This window comes from Trichosurus vulpecula, chromosome 3 (genome assembly GCF_011100635.1).
Source record: "Trichosurus vulpecula isolate mTriVul1 chromosome 3, mTriVul1.pri, whole genome shotgun sequence".
Classification (NCBI taxonomy): Eukaryota; Metazoa; Chordata; class Mammalia; order Diprotodontia; family Phalangeridae; genus Trichosurus; species Trichosurus vulpecula.
The window spans coordinates 316,915,063-316,935,760 of record NC_050575.1 but is presented as its reverse complement, the minus strand read 5'-3'; the positions used below and the strand labels follow the sequence as shown (position 1 = coordinate 316,935,760).

Genomic DNA, 20,698 nt, shown 5'->3' with positions numbered 1-20,698 from the left:
CTTTTACGTTCTTCTGGAGGGATAATCATTTAAACAGTTGTTTTTCATGTAAGATGTACTTTGGGTCTGAGTCCACAACTCTGGTGACCATGACCTCATAAGAAAGCCTTGTTTCCATTCATCTTCAGTCATCAAACTTCTGGATTTGGCTCTCCCTTTCTCTCTCACTGCCATTTCAATCAGTTCGGCTTTTGAACACGTGATCGTGAAGATGTTCCCCAGGCAGTGGGATTTCTGAATTAAAGAGAGCTCAGATTGCTAAAGCCCCCCTTCCTGAGAGGGTTAATGAAAGAAGCTTCTGGAAAAAGGCTTCATCTTACAGTGACAGTAGCTGAGGTTTGGTTTTTTGCCTTTGACAGTGTTTAAAAGATTTTGCTTTTATTGAGCAAGTTGCCTATTTAAGCAATTAAGCCTGACAGAGTATCAGATGAGCCCATCAACAGCAATGAGCAATTACTGAGCGGCATCCCTTGCAAAATGGGGGCCCAGCTGGGATGTGCTGGTGTGGCAGCTTTAATTAGAAATGAGAGGAATAAATTTACATGACTTCTACCTGCCTTCCCACTGTATGTGAATATATTCCCTTTTGGATGAGAACTGGCATGTAAATTTATTCACTCTCCCCCACTCCTTTCCCTCTCTACATCCCCTCCCCCTCAATCCACTCAGGGAGACTAAGTCATTTGGATAATTTCTCCTAGAATGAGAAATGCCTACCCAGTTGAGTCATTTCAGAGGTATTTTCTGCAAGTTGCTAGGTAATATTTGAATCTTAAGCCATTAATTAGTTTCCTCTGTTTGCCCATAAAGATGGCACAGAGTTTATTTCCATGGGTTTTGGTTTTTTGGGAGGTTTTTTTGGTAGGTAATAGTATAAAATAATGAAATTTACCTTTGTTCTCTTGGACAATGACCACAAAAGCAAAATAGTATATACATCATTAGATGAGGTCACTGTATTGGTTGGTTTTCATTGACTTTTTTTCTTAGCTACCGGGAAGGGTTTGGGGAGAAGAGTTTCTGTATTCAGAAACTACTGTGCTGTATAAACGAAAGGTATCGCTAAAACTTACTTTAACGAAAAAGTACTATAGTAATAATTACATTAATAGGTAGAGAAAGCCTATCAACCAACCTGTCTTCCCTTTCTAATTTCTTAACCATGATCAACAAAGAAATAACCAGTTTTTCATTATAATACAGAGCATCTAGACTTAAGCTTTAGGCTGAGATAAATGTGTTTTATGTCTTCTTTTCTCCATCCTTAAATAGTCCAAGGAGGCTTTCTCTGTGCATCACAACAGTGGCCTGTTTTCTCAGTATGTTTGCCTGACATTTTTCCCTCCTTATGGAGTCATCTCTTATTTCAACTCAGTACTTTCACTTTCTTCTAAAAACAGCCCTAACCACACTGATGGGAACTATGTGTCTTCTAACATTGTTTTCTGAGCTAACATCTGTCTCTGCTCTTTCTGCTTCTTTATTTCCATCCCTACCTCACGATGCAGAAGATAGTAATCTCATCTCAGGTTTTGATGTTCCTGAGGGCCCTGAAAAGGTGGCAGAAGATGAGTTTGACCCCATTCCTGTGTTGATATCCAAAAACTCACAAGGTAAGAGAGGAGGCAAAGAGAAGAGGCTGAGAACAGATTATGTAGAAATGTCCCCAACCTGCTAGGAATAAATGTTTAAGGGCTCTTTGAATTATGAGTTCTTTACGAGTTAGGCAGAGAGACTGGAGTTGAAGGAATGCATCCCCATAATCACATTTTACAAATTTTTTTTTGGAGGAAGATTTAACAACAACAAAAAAAAAACCTTTACATGTTCCTTTTAAAGAAGGTCACCCCTCTTGCAATGTCATACTCACATATTCAGGACTAATATTTGAAGTCCTTTCTACTTTGAATAATATAAAAAAAAAATGATCTCTCTGCTACACCAAGTTGCCAAAAGACCATTTATTTAGTTGTTTTAATGTCTTTCTTTGGGCATAAAAATTGTGTTTGGTCAAATCCTTCCTCAAAGCAAAAATGATTTCATGTAACTTGGTTGGTGGGATGAATATCAGGGTGCAGCCTCTTGTTCTCTGCCAAAAATGGAAATCACTTTTGCTGGTAGCTTTCATTTGCCCTGCCTTTAACAGAATAGTGCATGGGCTGCCTTGTGGCTGTTTGGGGGGTTGAGAGAGAGAGAGAGAGAATGATGGGTGGTAGGAAATAGTTTTGATTCTTGCAAATTCTAACCAATAACAAACAGCTTGCATAGATTTTTTTTTACTGCTTCTAGTTTTTTTTTCCTTTTTCTTGGTTGCTTTGCTCTGCACATCTAAACCTTAACCCTTTGTGTTCTGTACTGAATTCCTATCTCTCCACTTCCAGGTGGGCACTCTAGAAACAGCAGTGGGAGCTCTGAGTCCAGTCTTCCCAACCTAGCCAGGTCTTTGCTGCTGGTGGATCAGCTCATAGACCTGTAGCGGTGACCCAGTAGCAGATGCAGTTCTGTAACCTTCATACCGTAATCTACGTTTTCATTCCAGAGGAGTTAACCTTCAAAATGATTTTTTTCTAGTTTGCAAAAAAAAAAAAAGGGGACCCGCCAATCCTTTACCCTCACCTTTCACCTTCTCCCCTAGAAATATTAAGGAAAGGAAATGGCCTTCCAGAGATACTTCTTGGCAAGTTCCTCCCAGTTCCCATTTTGTCAATGGTTTCTCATGAACCCACTTTCAATAGCATTAGCTTCAATTGTGAACTAGTTGCCACGAAGCCTCACTTTTGCTGGAATCAATCCCTACCTAGCTTGACCAAAAGTTCAAGTGTAACCGAACTAGTTAATTGTCACCTGGTGTCCTCTCTTTTGTGCTCACTAGGAATGGCCTCCCAAGCCAGTACTCCCAAACCCCTTTTCCTTAGGCCTGATGAATATGTTTATCTGTTTCTTTTCTTTTCTTAATGCATCACCATGTGGAGATGGACCTTTGAAAAGTTCTCAGCTGGAGGCAATAGACTGGGGATGGATCTAAGGCTTAAGGGAGGGCAGAAAGCCGTGTTGGTAGTGTATGCTTGGCAAGAGAAATTGGGTTTTGCCCTAGCCAACCAAGTTAGACTTAGCCGAGGGATTTCACATGCCACCCCCACCACCATCCCACCCTCACCCCCCAAACCTGTTCAGCATTCCTTTAACTTCTTGGATACGAAGAGACCAAGATACATGACTGCAAACACTGGCGATCTTTGGGTAAATTGCATTCCAACTATTGCTACTCCTATTGTAACTATCCCAAGCCCAGATCTCAGAATTAGACCAAAATATAGACAGTGGTGGTAATTATATCTTTAATTAGAAGCCACTTAGAATTAGAAGCCACTTTTTTTGGTTTGTTTCTTTTCGGGAAGGGTGAGGTGGGGGTGGGAGAAGGCATAGCAGAAACGGATGTATTTTTCTTGTGATTTTTATTTTAAACTGAATACTGTAAATTATGTATAAATGAAGATGTTGACCAGTTCTGTTTCCACTTGGCGTTTCCAATCCAATGTCAGGTGTCTGTACAGGGTTTATGCTCCCCTTCCCTTGTAATTACTTGGCAGCCCCACCTTGTAAGTTCCGGGATCCTCCTCAGCTGACAAGTGTGTTGCTATGAGCTTCCTGCAGATCTTTTGTCCTTGTAGAGTAAGCGCGTGTTTCTGTTCAGGTCATCAGAAGTGAGTGTGCTGACAAGCTAGGCACAGTATGGCCGAGGCTAAATTACCTTCCTTTCTCCTTGGTGTTTAAGTTGGAGGCTGCCAGCCACTGTTCTGCTTGCTCTCCTTGGCTTACAAGCCAAAAATCAAGAAACAGCACAGAGTTCTTCACTGACTTTAAAACACTGTTCACGAAATAAAGGACTCTGGACCAACATACTCACAAGTTTAGTAGTCGCCCTCTGTTTGCATATGGAGCTCGTGCTATTTGCGGAATTGTGGTTTGTTTTGTTTTGTTTTTCCTCTTGTGAAAAAGCTACTGATGAAACAATCCATGAGAAGAGGTGGGTTGGGCAAGCCTTCTACCTACCCTCCCCCCACCTCCACCTGGGGCTCTATCAGTCAAAAGGGATCCAGCTCTTAGCTGAAAAGATTTCTGTAAATAAAATTCCACATCCACACTCTTGGCTCTAGATCTAGTACTTTTATTTCTCCTTCTTTACATTTGCACTTTAAGAAGAAAGGGAAAAAGGGGTGGGGACCCATTTGTCAATACCCCTAAGCCTGCAAGACACTGCACTTTGGAGGGGAAGCTTTGAGCTCACCCACGTGAGCGGCCTTAGAGAAACAATGGAGCTGGGATCCCAGTCTCTTTCTATTCTTTTCTCTTTCAGTTGCACCACTGTGGGCTGAAGCCAGTTGGCCAAATAACAAGCCTGTTTTAGGGTAGGAGGTCCCTTTTTTTGGTTGGTTTTTTTTTTTTTCTCAGTTTCAAGAATTAAATCTGTCTGCTGCGGATGAAACACCAACACAGTGTCAGTGAAGTCTTTTTGTCAATTGGCTGAGTTTCATCAACAATAAAAATGGAATTTGGTTTGCTTTTTTATGGTTGGGCAGGGGGGAATGTTTATAAACAACAATGCTTTGAATTAATGCTTCAGATCAAAATTTTATTCTCTCTTCTGAACATAAGCAGAATGTATCAGCCAATGGAGATATAATAGTTTAGTTTAAAATAAGATTGTCTCATTCACATGCCTAGGATATTCTAACTGCTCAATTCAGATGAAGCCGTGAAGAATATTAGGAGAAAATGAAAGGATTGGGTTTAAATGGTCACTCTTCCACATGGCTTTTAAATTAGATTAATATGTATTGACTTCATAATGGTCTGGCTCAGGAAGTTTTAATGAAAATAGCTAATAAAATTGGACACAAAAGAAGCAAGCTCAAGACTCAAAGATATTAACCTCCAGGGCTTTGGAGCTTGGAACAGCTAGAAGGAGATGGCTGTACTAAATTTTTTTCAGTCATGTTCTTCAGGGGTATGGGAGGAAAATCAAGTATCTGTCAGTTGAGAACACATAGGAATGACCCAATAAATTAGGCCCTTCCAGGTTTTTAGAGTCAATGTTAAACTTATTGTTGTTGTTGTTTTTAAGTAGGAACAAGTAAAATAGGATAGTAATTCTAGTCACTGGTTAATGGAATAATATAGAATTTCAAAGCTGGAAGGTAGAAAGCATCGTGATCTGGAAAGAACATTTGCCTGGGACTCTGGAGACTGACGTTAGGCTCATACATAACCCAAAACAAATCACTTAATGTCTTTGGGGCTCAGTTTCTTTATCTGTTAAAAGGACTTCAAACTAGATGATTTCCAAGGCCCCTTAATGTTCCATAGCATTCTACAGGATGTGTTATTCTTAGGGAGCATCAAGTTTTACTTCCTCATTTGCTTAAGGGAGGAAGAAAGTCTCAGACAGGAGAAGTGTATCTATTTTACTTCAGAAGAACTGTGAAGGATGGTATTTCATCCTGATGTTCTTCTGTGACTGACAGCGCAATTCCTGTGTGCCATTGCCTCATTTGTGTTTGTGGGGTGTTTGAACAGGATTGTACTAACATAGTTGCTATCACTACTCCAGCTCTCTGAAACTTCACCCAATAGGGCCAACCCTTTTCTTTTTTTATTTGAATAAAGGCCCATGGGGATTCCATCATAGCTGCTCCTTTAAATTTGAGCATGGTATCTTATTAAATAGAGCAGCACAGCAGCAGCCTGAATCCATCAGTTCTTTAGTTTTTTAGCCTGAGGAAAAAAATGAACAAGTACTCCACAAGTTGTCCCAAAATTCTAAGTGCTGTTTTAAACTTTTATAGCTTAAAACTGCCCTAAGCCTTTGGGGACACCCTGTAGAAAGATATATAGTTATGTAGAGATATATCTATATATCTAGATATAGACATACAGGTCACAGCTATATGTGTATACATATATGTATACGTGGTTTGTATATACACTTACACGTATATATACATAATTTACTTTTACCATAATACTTTAAAGGTGATAATTATAACTAGAAATTGATTTGTTTTCCCTGGCCTTCAGATCACTCAGGTCACCTCATTCAAATCCCTAAAGGCTTTCCAGTACTTGGCAAATTGGAAGCACTTAATAAATGCTTGTTGTCCAACTGACTAGCAAGAAAGTTACCTGACCTTAGGCATCATTAAAAGAGGAGAGGTGATAGTCCTACTTGTACACTGCCCAACTTAGGCCATCTCTGCAGTGTTGTGTTAAGTTCTGAGCAGCACATTTTAGAAGGGAACTCATAAGCTGAAGACTGTCAAGAGGAGCACAGCCAGCATGACAAAGGACTATATGAGAACTGCCAAAAAACAACAACAAAAAAACCAAGGATATTTAGCCTAAAGGATGGACATTTTAGAGGGAGTCCTGGCTTTTCAAGTACTTGAAAGGCTGCCACAGGAAACAGCTACTACTTGACTCTACAGGACAGAACTTGGGGGAGGTCCATTAAACCCAAAAACTTACTAACAATTAGCAGTATCCCAAAAAAGTCTCATTGGTAAAGTGGGATTAAATGTGTTCCACCATGGACTTCAAGGAAAAAAATAGGAACAGCAGTTAGAAATAAAAAAAAAAAACAAACAAATTTAGGTTTGGGTTAGAAATAAATTCCTAATAATTAAAGCTATCCAGGAAGCAGAGAGTTCTCTGTCACTGGAGGTCTTCAACCAGAAGATGCTAGAAAAGGCGCTTACTGAACACATTGTAGACATTGTTAAGCCCTCCAAGGGCTCTTCAAGCTCTGAAATTTGGTGATTTGGTGACCATATTAAAACAGAGGATTTTGCTGAATTGGATGCTTTCTGAGGAATGACTTTAAAGTACTATGTTAGATTGTTCTAACAAACATAACCAGAATTTATACATCCAAATAACTGTTATTTTCTAAGTGGTTCCCCTGGAACTCTTGTATACTTGTCCCAGTGATTTCTGCCTGCTGTCACTTAAACATCTTTACTCTGACTTCCCTGGGTGAGGAGAGAGGAGAGGCCTCTGGGCTAATCGATAAACCAGACCACACAGGGAACACCTGTCATGTCATTCCTTAGAGTTGGCACTTACTGAAAATAATATCCCCTAGCTTGATAACTGGAATTGCCATCAAATGACTCTGCCTCCCAAAATGTCTCTCTCTCATCCCTCTTCAAAGGACAAAGATTTGTCCCTACAGGCTCCAGGCTTTTGAATGTATTGCAGACTTTGAAAGCAATCCCCAAAGAGGTCTTCTGTATTTACCCAGAGTAACTTGGCCCCACCTATGAAATTACATGTCAGGTTTGTTTTTAGCCTCTTCACTAACATGTAGGAGCAAACTGTAAAGAATCTTTAAAATTTTAAATACCCATGGTTCTAATCTGTGACTCTCTTATCAGAACTTTCTAATAATTTCCCTTTATGTAGAGTGAGAATGAGGAATATGAGGTTGTAGTGGATAAAGGGCCAACCTTAGAGACAGGAAGATCTGGGTTCAAGTGTTGCCTAAAATGTATCCTAGTTAGGGGACCACAGGAAAGTCATTTAACCTCTCAGTGCCCTAGGCAGCTCTCTAAAGTGTATGAGTATCTCTAAGTGTATAAGTTATAGACTAGTTATAGATTCCTCTCAGTGGAAAAGGTTCTGAATTTTTAGACTTGGAATTCCCTACACTGATGGAATCACACATCTGGAACACCACCACCCCCAACTTCTCCCCCCTTCCCCTCCAAATACGTTGAACATTCAAAGAATCACAAAACTAGTTGGGACCATTAAGATCTTGTAGTCCAACCCTCTTGTTTGACAAGTGGACAAATTGAGGCACAGAGAGCTGAGGTCATACAACTGAGGATTCCCAACTGGGATCTGTAATTCTCCAATGCATCAGGCCATCAACTTTCATATAATACTGACCATGTGATTAGATATTGAATTTATTGCAAAGAGGACATACCTTACATGGAGAAGGTAATGGCCTGCGGGATGATTTTAAGAGTGCTGGGAAAGCCCACCCCACCGCTTCTTATGGAGGGCTCTCACTAAGTCTTTTAGATCTAAAATGCCATCATGGTTGATTTATTTCTCTAGATTAAGCATTGCCCTCTCCTTATAGTCAGTCCAGCACTCTTTTGAAATAAAAACTCCAGAAAGATAATATTAAATCACTAACACTTTAGGGTGAGTTCATCTTCAAAAAGGAGTCAGTAGGCCAGCTGGAAAGTTTGGGGTACTTGAGATAAGAGAGGGACAGGAAAGGGGAAAGTTGACACAGGAATGGGGAGGAAGGGAATGTTGTAACTTGGGCTAGTATGACTGTTCAATTCACTGGAGAAATTTCTGTCTAATATAAAAGAGGAATAATCAGTTTCCTTAATCATGGGTGAAGAAGCTTACATTTGCTCTCCATATGCAACACTACTGGAAAAACAGATTTGTTGGGTTGTGTGGTTTGTTTTTTAAATACCCCACATTGAGAGCCTGCCATATATTATTTATTGGTCTTTTCAAAATAAATTATTTTTCAAAAGCATCTGTTAATACAGATACTGAAAGTGATCTGATATCACCTGGTTCAGTTGTCTAATTTTTCATATAAAGAAACTGAGGCCCTGTTAGGAAAAGTAGCTTGCCCCAGGTCACACCCCTAATAAATAGAGGATCTGGGACTCAAGGCCAGTGGGATTTACTCTTTCTATATCATCTTTAACAATCACAAAATAGAGGGCAGGGAGCACTGAATTTGAAGACAGAACTGGGCTCAAATACTCCCCCACCCATTTACTCCCTGTGTGATGTTGGGTAAGTCACTTTGTAAAAGGAAGTTATTTAAATAAACAGCTCTCTTTTTTTGTTGGTTTTTTTTTTTTTGGAGATTATTAAAATAAGTCTGCCAAATTTTGCAAAGAAATTTTTATTTTAATAGACTGACATTGGAAAAATGGGAACACTCCCTTTGTATTTTATAATCTATAATAGGCTACACTTCTGGCCCAAAATGCTATTGATTTTTAATTTTATAATATATATTAGAGGTAGTTTTTCCTAATTAGGCGTGTAAGTCTAAGAAAATCACTCATTCAACTTAAATTGAACACACATGTATTAACTATGTATCGTGTATAAGGCATAGTGCTAAAAACAAAGATGAAATAATTGTATAGTCCATGCCCTAGAAAAATTGGGGGAAAGGAGAAAGAATAGAACATCTACACAAATAATTATGCTGTGAGGTTGATTACAGTTGGGCAAATGAGAGAGCTAACCGTAGTGTTGTGGGGAGGAGAGCAAGCAGCATTCAGGAAGGCTTCCTGGAAGAAGTGCTGCCTTTGGCAGGCCTTAAAGGAAGAGATGAATTTTTGCAGGCAGAGATTTGAATGAATGTATTTTCAGGCATGAATAACACTCCACAAAGATGCATGGAGGCCAGAAAGAATGGCTGAGATCACAGAACAGCTAGTAGTCTTATTTAGTTGAAATACCTAGTGTGTGAGAAGCAGCTTGGCATAGTAGCTTGAGATCTGTCCCTCAGTCCTAGAAGAACTGGGCTGAAGTTCTGTCTTTGACACATCCCAGCTGTGTGACCCTGGGTAAATCACCTAACCTCTCAGTGCTCTTTCTAGGCAACTCTAGAACGATTAAAAGCTCTGTTGTCTTATATTGCAGAGAAGATGCCAACCTGCATTGGCACAAGGAGTTTCCTCATTTGTGAGTTCCCTTCATCAATCATAGATGCAATCCCTATTCTTCTCCAGTAAGTGAATGGAGTAATGGGAGAAAAGAATGGAAAGGTGGCTTGGAGCCAAACTGTGGAAGGCTTTAAGTATCTGGTAAGAGAATTGGAGAGTGACATAGGTTGCTTCTTTATTCCGTTTCCTGACAGATGACTACTTTGCAGTGACTTCCACCTCAGTGGTGTTGACTAAGGGAATTTGCTAAGCTTTATCCTGACACAAAGATGTGAGAACTTGATAAATAAAACCTATCTCTGCCAGACAACTTCAGCCCAACTAAAGCTTTCAGGATTACTGCTTTCCTTTAGTTTATTCCACTTTTCATTAACATCCTCAGTCCAGAAACCATCTAGGGCTTGGAAAGCTGTGGCAGCATCTTCCAAGGTATTTGATTAACCATGCTAGAGGAATCCCAGCAAGCTGCGAAACAGAAGACAAAGAACCATAACCTGAATTTAAATCCTACATGGTCTCTTTCAAGAAATTCCAAATTCTATAAAAACCAATTTTGCCTCCTTCAAATGCCAAGAGATCTCCCTGACATTAAGTAAACCTTTATCTTTCCTGTACCCTTAATATTCATGTGGTTGTGCCTTTGTTTCCCAGGGGAAAATGATTGTCAGATGACATCCTTTTGAATATAACCAGTCAGTAGTCTCAACTGTCAGAAGGTATTTTTTTTTTTAATTTCTACTGTATTTTTGTAACCATGGGGAGTTGGAGAGAAGGGTTCGGTGTTGGTAACCTGTGCAAGCAAAATCACCAAATAGTGGTAGGTGCCAGAGTAGAAAAAAGACTTTTTGGTTTTTGTCTTTCTTTAAATGTGGCAGTGTGAATTTTTATCTACTTTGAGAATTTAAAATTGAGTTATCACATAACTCCTTGTATCATGCAGTTGTCTATTTAATACCAGTCTTCATTCTGTTCTTCCCCCAAAAAGACAAGGCAAGCAGGTAGACATGAAGTTAAGTCAAAATGTGAAGGCTAGAAATTGTCACACAAACATTTTAGAGAAATAAAGCTTTATAAATGCAGACAAAATATCCTTATGTAAAAATTCAAGACAAAAAAAGTGTTTATCTTGTCACTACCGAGCATGCTTAGAAATCTAAAGAGAATAACCTTACAGGAGCTAAATTCTTGAATTTTTCAGAAAAGAGGTGACACCATTGGTATAAGAAGATGGCCAAAAAAAAAAGTATGTATGGAAAGGGAGTAGGAAAAAAAAGAGAGAATATCTTACCTAATCTGGATTCAGTCTTATAATCAGATAAGGAAGCACCTTCCCCTCCATAGAAATTTGTTGTAAATGGGAGGAAAGCTGGGAAAACAAAAGTCTTAATCATAGCTGCCCTCATATTTCATCTTTCATTTGCACAGGCTTGTGCAAGTAAGCTTATTGTGAATGACTGACATGTTGACAGAGGCTTTCTCACAAGTCCCTTGTCCATATCCCTAGTGAACTGAGAGGCACCAGTAGTGTCTATCAGTAAGCTCTGGAAGCTACCAAGTCCTGTATTTCCAGTTATGGAGATTTTCTGTACCTTTAGAGCCACGTGTGGCTGAACAACCAGAGGCATATTTATTTTGCAACCAAAACCAAGAATCCATCAAGCATATATGTCTCTGATCAACAGCACTTGTCTTCCTGACCTTTTGCTGAGGATTTTGTGATTTTCAAAGTGTGGATTTTTTGAGATTCTTTGTCATGAGGCACTCCGTTCTGTATTCCTTCCTCTAGCCTGTGTAAGTACATCTCCAGAACAGTGGTGTCAGGTATACAAAGACATCTGCAGAATGTACATAAATTCCTTAGATCAATGTGTTACTATTTTGCAATTTGAAGTAAAATAAAAATTTCTCTTGAGAAAAACATGCTTAAAGCCATGCGGGAAATTTAAATATTGAACCTTTTCCCCTGGAGCACACTGAACTACAGATACTAAATCTTGTAGAGAAGCCGGTCCCAGGATCGATCATTCAGGGCCTTAAGGACATTATGATATAAGGGAGAAAGAACAATGGATTTGAAGACATAGGTTTGAATCCTACCTTTGCCTCTTACTGCGTAACCTTGGGGAAGTCACTTAACCTCATTGGGTCTCAGTTTCCTTATTTATAAAATGAGGGATATGGATCATATTTTTCCAAAGAGCCCTCCCTGTTCTGAATTCTATGGCTTTATGAAATTGAGCACTTGAGCCAAAATTCAGAAGTGAAGGATAAGCCAGTGGAAGGGTAATTGGTAGGTCAAGTCAACAAGTATTTTTCTTAATGCCACCCATGCTACTCAACTGTCTGAAGCAGATGGGATTTTGTTGAATTGTGCTTGGTTTGTAGTTTCTAGGAGTACTCTGGGGTGCCACCAAATCACATGTAGTCATCTCAAATGGTTTAAAAAGTGTCAGTCTACTCTGATACAAGTCTGTATCTCAGAGAAAAAGCAAGTTGCTAAAAAAAAATGTTTATTTCACATGTTTTAGAGGCTCTTCACAGGAATAGCTGTGTTCCTCCAAGTTCAAGATGTGCTCAACTAGCTTTACTGAAATTCTGGCATCATTTCACACCTTAAGGATTTTTTAAATAATATTTTCATTTATTTCCCCAATTACATGTAAAGACAATTTTTAACATTCCTTTTTTAACAGTTTTGAGTCCCAAATTTTCTCCCTCCATCTCTCATACCTTTAGATTTTGAAGTGAAACCAAGCATCAGGAGCATGGTGCTGACATGGCCAGGACCATGCATTGAGTCCCCACGTGGACCAGTTAGCTCTATTCTATTCCATGGTTACAAACTATGCCCCTCAGCCCTGCTAGACAGCGTAAGTTCTGTGCTATTGGGCACTAGGGAAACTAGTCAAAAGAATGTGAATGGATTAGGGCAAGTTCATGATCATGTCTAGAAAAACAACCCAAAGCGCATGCCCAAACAGATGTCCCTAGCATCATCTACATAGAGGGGCGGACATACTGAGAAACAACTGTAGCTGGAAGATTACCTATCTAAGCTGGGGGACACTGGCAATACAGCTTATCAGAAAAGGACCTGGAGATTTTAGGGAACCGTGATCTCACTATCTCAGCCAAAAAGCAAACATAAAGACAAGTCACTCTAACTGAGGTAGTGTCCCAAGTGAGAGAGGCAATGGTTCTCCTGTATCGTGTCAGACCACATCTGGAGAATTGTGTTTGCCTCCAGGTGCTGCACATTGTCAAGCAGGAATATGTCCAAAAGAATGTGATCAGAATGGCAAAGGGATCCAAAAACCATGCTAGGCATGTTTTGGTGAAGAGAAGCCTTAGGTGAGTCACAACAGCTGTCTTGAAGATGCAATGGGATAACTTGTGGAAAAAGGGAATAGAATTGTTTTGCCATGCCTCGGTTGGCTCAACAACGAAAAGAGAATCTTCCTAACAATTAGAGTGATCCAAAAAAAGAAAGGGCTGTTTTAGGAGGTAGCAGGTTTCCCCATCATCATGGTAGGTCTTCAAATAGAAGCTGCATGACCACTTGCTAGGAACATGAGGATACAGAAATATTTCTGTTGAGGTATAAGTTGGACTAGATGGCTTTTGTGGTCCGTATCACTGTGATTCTTAGAGGATAGCCTGTTTACACCCAGTAAAATGCATTTAACAGCTTCCAGTATATATCTTTGGTTTATCATTCAGAAATCCTTACTCTTTTTCCTGTCTTATTTTAGTGGCTATTACCACTATGGTTATTACTGCTACATAGCAATCCATCAGAATATGAAGTGAGTGATTCTGTATATGCACAATGCATTTCAACAGGGACAGAGACTGAGATAGGGAATTCTCAGGTAAGGAAACTCCTTGTACCAATGCCTATTGACACTTTCTTTGCAACTTAGCCTAGCGAGTAACCTAGAGCATAGCAAGGTTACTAAGGAACTTGCCCAGGGTCACAATCAGTATATGTCAGAGGTAGGACTTGAACCCAGGTCTTCCTGCCTTTGAGGCTTCCTCTCTAGCTAAATGTCTAGGCATGAAGTTTTGGTAGACTGATCTCTATTCTAGTTTAGTTCCTTTCCTTTTCTCCCCATGCACAAGCTTTATGAAAAGGAGATACTAAAGGTGAAGGGAGTCGAGCCTCCCAAAAGAAGTGATCTCACTTAACAGTGGATCTCGCTGGCCGCGAAGAATCCAAAGGAAGACTAATGCTGTTTGGAAGGCAGGATGTAGTCCACTTCCCACGTTTTAGAGGGATAGGATCAAATTAATCTGTTTGATTTTGTAGGGTCCTTGCAGTTGCATCTGCCCTTTTGTAGGAATGGTGGGAATTTTAAGTAAGATTTTTCCCTTGCCCAGGATAATCTTAGAATGAATATTGTTGGTCTTTTTTTTCCAGCTCCTTCCTTTTACCCCTCTAGCTTTCTTGACTAATGAGGATTTTCTTAGGATTCCACTATCATTGGTATGTAACTATGTTGATGGACTCTTGGTTGGTTAAAGCCTGGTGTTCTACCAGTGACCAGTGAGTTAGAGGCATGGTCTATGCTATTCAGCCTTATGAAGTAGGTGAGAGTTGCTTGAATCTGAACACTATTTGGAGCTTCCCATCAATCTATATAATGGACATGGCCAGGATCCAAACTACAAATGCTTCTCGGGACAATGATGTTTATTCTATCTGTGTGTTTACACAAGCACACATATACGTAAACAAACAAACATACATAAACATACACACTGGTTTAACTAAATCAAGAGATTTTGGTGGGGTTTTGCTTGTTCATTTTTAATCCTGAATTCAAACCACTGTTTAGTTTCTTTCAACTACATAACGCCCAATAGTCGGCCTGGCTAGATTTTCACTCTTCAACTGGTTGTTTCGGTATGCTGTGCAACCAACTTAATGAAATATCTTCTTTGATGAGCCTGTAAGGAAGTTTTGGGGAAACGAGAGAACAGTGCCTTGGTGTTGGCAGATAGAAGTGGGGTGCTTGGAGGTGGGAGGCAAGAGGGGCTTCCAAACTCCTTATATCTCCAGGAATGAAAACACTTGTTTAGAAAGCTTCTTGATTCCCTTTCCTCTGAACATCCTTATAGAAATGACATTTTGAAGTCAGCTGTGATAGACCCAAAGCAGTCATTCCTAAACAGGAAAGTGAGCTTTAGTCTGAAAGCTCCTACTAAGGTGAAATGAGTATGTGGTGAAATGAGCCAAGCTCCCTCAAAGGGTATCTTTCTTACCCACCTCGTGCTGACCAAGACTCTCCTATTTCCAGTCTCCCTGCACAAACTAGAGCTTTAAAGTGAGGTAATCAAAAATCCCTTCCCATCATCTTCATAGCCTTTCACTACTATTTGGAAAGTGTTCAACTCTACATACTAGTTTAAGGCTTTCCACCTTCATTTTAAAATGTCACTAGCATAGTCAATGCAGTCACACTGTTAGGAAGGAAAATTTTTAAAAATGTCAAACCGTTTTGTTACTTGCAGACAAAATATTGAGATTAGTACTGTTTAAAGAAGCATCGCTAAAAAAAAAAGTTATAGGCTTCAGAGAAACAAATAGTATTTTTGTACAGCAACTTATAAAATGTTCACTTATATCTACACTGTCTTTACTTTACAGTGTAATGTATCCAAGTGAATGTTTCCCAATAAACTGATTTTGGTGCCTCTCCTGCTGCGTACTGTGTACTTAATTCAGAATGCCCACAAATCGCATCACTGTTCACTAGTTTGCAGAAAAAAGGGTGGGTGGGAATAGATGGGGAGGAGGGTCAAGGTACATCTCCATGGTGGTTGAAGTTGTGATATTCCAACTCATCTCAATGAGTTATGAAGAGGCAGGACAGTATGGTAGAAAGAGCACTGAATTTGAAGCCAAAGGACCAGAGTTCAAGTCCCAGCTCCATTGCTTACTTACTTGTGTGACATTGAGCCAGCAGGTTGACTTCTCTGGACCTCACTGTCCTCATCTGTAATATGAGGAGGTTGGATTAGATGATCTCTAGAGGTCTTTTCCAACCCTGGTTTCTCAGAAGTTCTAGTGATCGCACTCTTCTGACCATTTGAGCAAATAAATGCCTTTTTGGCACCCCAGATAGCACTTCATCTGGATTCTTGTCACTTAGTTATCTGTAACTTCTTGTTGCCCTCTTGCTAACACGTGTCCAATGGCATACATCTAACCTGCTAATATTATCTTGAAGGTAAGCGCTCTTGTATTCTGATAACCATCATAAATTGTGTTTAAGATAGAATACCTTTCAGATGCCTAGAGCTAGATGAAAAGAGACTAGTGTGTTACGGTGTGTGCTAATGCCCAGGTCGCTACCTGGGTCCTTAACACACTCTTGCCAGTTTTAAAGAGAGAGCTTTTAAACGGAGTTTTTTGGGGTTTTTTTTTTGTTGTTGTTTTTTGTTTTTTTTAACCAAGTGTTGGCCAGTTTAGAAAACTGAAAAAAAAAAAATTCAAAGGCAACTCTCATTAAAGGCAGGTATTTTACATATAGTTCAATCTCATCCCTCAAGAGAGCTCCCTTATTATAAAGACTTTTGAAGGTTCATAAGCTTCTGGCTCATTGAACCAGATTTTGTGACCTATTTCCCATCCTCAATGAAATAGTTATCCAGAAGCCAGGGTCTGCTTCCCCTCCGAAGGTTTCTCCCCTGGTGATGGAACAGGCAGCATGGAGCCCGCCACATGCCAGAGACTGAGCTTTTGCATAGCCTGAAGCTGTGAAGGTGTGCCTGGGTATGTTGATGGGGCTTGTTTTTGTTCATTTATGAACCAGAAGCGGATAGAGAGAGTCTTGGTGCCTGGCCATGTAAAAGGGAATGTTGAGTAGCTCTGGATGTCTGTGTGTGTCTAACATCTTCATCTCCTTTTCCCATGCCTCATACTTGTCATGTTCCAAGATGTGAGATGGTGACGGGTTGGGCTCCAGTTTGTGTGCAGTTTCCCTGCCTGCCTGACATGGTTTCCTCTCCTTCCCCTGTTTTCCATTTTATTTTCTCCCTCTTCCCATCGACCACATGTATTGTTTAGTTTCACAATGTCTTCTGCCATGAGGGCGGGGTGGGGGAGTATTCAGAATTGGGCACTCTGTCCACACTGACCTGTTCAGTAACTTTCTGTTTGATGCTCTCTGCAGGTCTCCAGAAAGATCCAAACTCGTGTCCTTCGATAAGTGTTGAGCCCTTTGAAGAGCCTTCTCACCAAGGTCTTCCACTGGAACCAGACTCCAACAGGGGGCCCGGGGCCAAATCTCAGAACAATTTAGAATCTGACTATTTGGCAAGAGGTAGGCCTTCCAGCAACAGCTCCTTTCATAGCAGTGAAGAGGAAGGGACAGATCTCGAGGGAGATGTGCTGGACTGCAGTGGTTCTCGGCCTCTCCTTATGGACTCTGAAGAAGAGGATGAATCCTGTAAGGCTCTGCAGGCAGGGTCAGTAGAAAAAGTTAATGTTGCTCAACCAGACGTTTGCAAAGAAGAGACTAAGACAGCCCTTGGTGGGAAAGAGAGCCAGTTCCAAGGCTTTGCACCACTGACTGGAGAGGTTTCTGGTGAGCCAGATGTTTTTGCCACAGCCCCTTTCAGGAGCGCAAGGCCCCAGTATGATGGCTTGGATATTTTCACCAAAGCTCCATTTGTCACCAAGGGCCATGTGGCTCCTCAGGTGCCTGAGGATACAGATGTATTTCTGAGAGCGCCTTTCACCAAGAAGAAGAGCATGGAAGAGCTTGTGGTCACTCAGGGTGCCGCTATGGATTTACCCACACAGGCTGCTCTCCACACTCAGATGGGGGATGGCCCACCAGTTATTAGCCCCCTGCTCTCAAACCTTGATAGGGGGGTACACCCTGCAGCACTCTCTCCCCTAGCTCAGTATCCCATGGTGGGATTTCTCCACCAATCTAATCTCCCTTCCAATTCTATCCACTCAGCAGAAAGCCTAGACAACATCACTTCCAAGGGGACCTCTCTGGATACTGGAGGCCACCCTAATGACAGAAACAAAGGTCACCCATCCCAGAAGGAAGCTGCCTGCGGCTCTGTGGCCAGCAAATCATTCCGCCCCCAGTCATTGTCCAAATATTCCCGTCACTATAGCCCTGAGAATGAGCCAAGCCTGGAAGCCCAGCCCATTGCCGCCTACAAAGTTGTTTCCCAAAGCAACAAGCAGTCAATCTCTGGATCCATTTCCATCACATCCTTTTCTTCCCGGACTACAGAACTGCCCAGTGTTGATCCTTTTGCTTTGGCACCCTTTCCTTCCAAATCAAACAAACAGAAACCTTAAGAGCATCTTCCATTCCTGAAGCCCCTCACCCGGAACACACATGCTTCTCCAGCCATCTCCCTTTACGCTACTCTCAGCTGCTCTCTACTGACTTTCTGATCCCTCACTATCACAGCAGTATTTCTCTTCCAGTACCCAAACCCAACTGCAGGAGTGGGGTGGGAGGGGAGGGAAGAGGGGTATTGAGTTCAAACATTTTTGAGTTATGCTCAAGTTTTCTTTTCCTTATATTGACTGCTGGGCTCTTGGAGTGTTCACCTTTATGGTGGCTTTCCACATGGGTCCTACATTATTACTAAGAAGCATTTTTCTTCACCCCTCTTACCCTCAATCTTGAAGAGGCCAGGTTATATAAGACCTAATTCCTGTTCAGTGTCAGGTCAAGTGAGGATTCTGGAATAAGTCCCCCGGGACTGATTTAATGCTCTAGAAGGGTGTTTTTTTTTTTTGTTTGTTTGTTTTCTTAAAAGGTAGTTTCTGGGGGGAAAACAATACCAGACAGCTCTTTCCTCCCAAGAGGGACTCTCATCTTGCAGCTACTGATTATTCTCATAAAACCAGCAAACTCCAGATGGGACGCTCAATAATGAGTTACTGTGTGCATGCTGGGCTGCATGCACACTGTAATTCAGTGTGGATGTGTGGATGTGGGATGTGCCTCCTATCCATACAGATACCACAATGCATGCTTGTGTGATGTCTCTATGCATATGTGTAGCAATATCAATGAAGTCTCCATATCATGTTTTACAAACTGATTTAAATACTCAGATCTATATTTTCTGAGGCAACATTGCATTTGAAGCATGTGGTCTTCTTGCAATACGGGAAACATTTTCCATCAGGTAATGCTCTCCTCACACTCCCCAGATAGCCTTTCATTAGCATTTCCCTGCGGACCTAATTTTTGAGATCCAGCTCTCATTTAACTCCCTTTTTTGACAATAGAATTGAACCCAGGGGAAGAGAGAGATGGTAAAGCCATGGTGGAAGGGATAAATTTCTTTCTGTATTACTATTCTCCACTGATAAAAACCATTCATTTGGTCATGCAATATTCAGTTTATATATGCATTTTCCACCATGGCACTGTAGGAATGGATATTTTGTTAGGATCCTGGTCAGAGTATGAAATCTTAAAAGTCAAGTAGAAAGATCAAAAGCATTAGGCTTGAATACAATATAGGATCAACAGGGCAGCCATATTACTGAGCTGAGAAAGAGTTTAGCTTCAGGATCCTGGCCCAGTTTCTGTGCTGTCTGGTTAAAGGAAGGATGGATCAGAAGCACCAAATACATTTGTCGGGGCAAAGAAGGGACCCAGAAATCTTCCAATTCTTTTCTCTCTTTCTGTGATGCACTGGTTAGAGAAAGAAGTCAGTAAATGACTAATGTCTTCTGAATCCCTACTTTGTCTTGGACCCTTCATTATTAGTGCCTTAAAATAATAACTAGGTCTCTGGAAGAAGATCCCAGCTGAAAAGTTCAGCTGCATATAAAAGCACACTTCATGGACAGGCTTTAATGTGAACTCTTTATGTGATACCTAGTGAGATTTGGAAAATTCTCCATTGGATAGAAAACTTCAGGTTCCTACCGTGAACATTCTTGGAAATTAACCCAAGGCTAGAGCTTAGGCTACTTTCCTCAGTGTAACTGGTTAAGCATGCATAGTATCAAAGTTGTCAGTTTTATGGTAGCAATACCTATCTTGAAAGCTGTTTCTAGTTGGGACTTTACCTGAATCTTGTCTAGTTCAGTGGTAAACTGAATCATGTTCTGTATTTAATTAAGGCTACTAGCAACAGCTTTCAAATTGATGTAACAACTGTGGTAGGAATGGGAGTTGCTATGAAGATAGATAGATAGATAGATAGATAGATAGATAGATAGATAGATAGATAGATGATAGATGCCGCCCCCAGCTAAAAAGTGATGATAACTAGGCACCTCTCTGATTATGAAGCAGTCCATGGCACAAGGTCATCCTGCTCAACTGTTGAATTATCCAGGTATACTAAACCTTTGCACATGGAGCCTTTCTTTTCATGGTCACTGTTGAATAGCTCCCAAAGGCGTGAGAAGAGAGATCAAATATCTAGTGATGTTGTCTAGAACGTGTATACCCTCCCTTCAGTGGACCACATGGACACACAGATATGCACACAAACACATAAAGAATCATGAAATCTTTAAATTAACAGGAATCTTCAAAGTTGATCTATTGGTCCAACCTCCCACAAAATGGCAGGCTCCCAGAGCATGTCAATACATCTTAATGTCTGTGGTACCACTTACTGCCAAGCAGTATAGGACTGGTCATCTATTATAAATATACCTCAGTCTAACATGACAGGCCTGAATGCCTATAAATTACTGTGTGGATCCAATGATCATATGTTTTTGTTTAATATAGAAAAGAATTTAAATGTATGCAAATTGACCTTATCATTTTCTCTTATTCAATCTTTAGCAGAAGGCACAGTGATCATTACGTGTAACATGCCAATTTAAATTTAAAACCATAATTTCCTGGGATTTCTGTTACATTTGCTGCCAGTTTTCTGTCTAGTTGTATTTTTCATAAAATTGGCTCTACTTAATTTAGAGGCAGCTGGTGGGGCAGTGGATAGAGTGCTGGGCCTGG

At 40.6% G+C, this 20,698-nt stretch overlaps 1 protein-coding gene across 6 annotated transcripts in view; it reads left to right on the top strand.

Moving 5' to 3' along the window:
• Positions 1 to 20,484, top strand: part of AAK1 (AP2 associated kinase 1) — a 246,166-nt gene extending 225,682 nt beyond the window's left edge. For 3 of the 6 annotated variants that reach the window (XM_036752570.1, XM_036752569.1, XM_036752568.1), the window contains 2 exons: positions 1,509 to 1,613; positions 2,382 to 4,144. In XM_036752570.1, coding sequence (XP_036608465.1) covers positions 1,509 to 1,613; positions 2,382 to 2,476 — 200 coding nt within the window. In that variant the 3' untranslated portion in view covers positions 2,477 to 4,144. Of the gene's footprint in view, positions 1 to 1,508; positions 1,614 to 2,381; positions 4,145 to 16,900 lie in introns of those variants that run through there. The other 3 variants (XM_036752567.1, XM_036752565.1, XM_036752566.1) reach the window with 2 other exon arrangements.
• Positions 20,485 to 20,698: the final 214 nt, after the last annotated feature.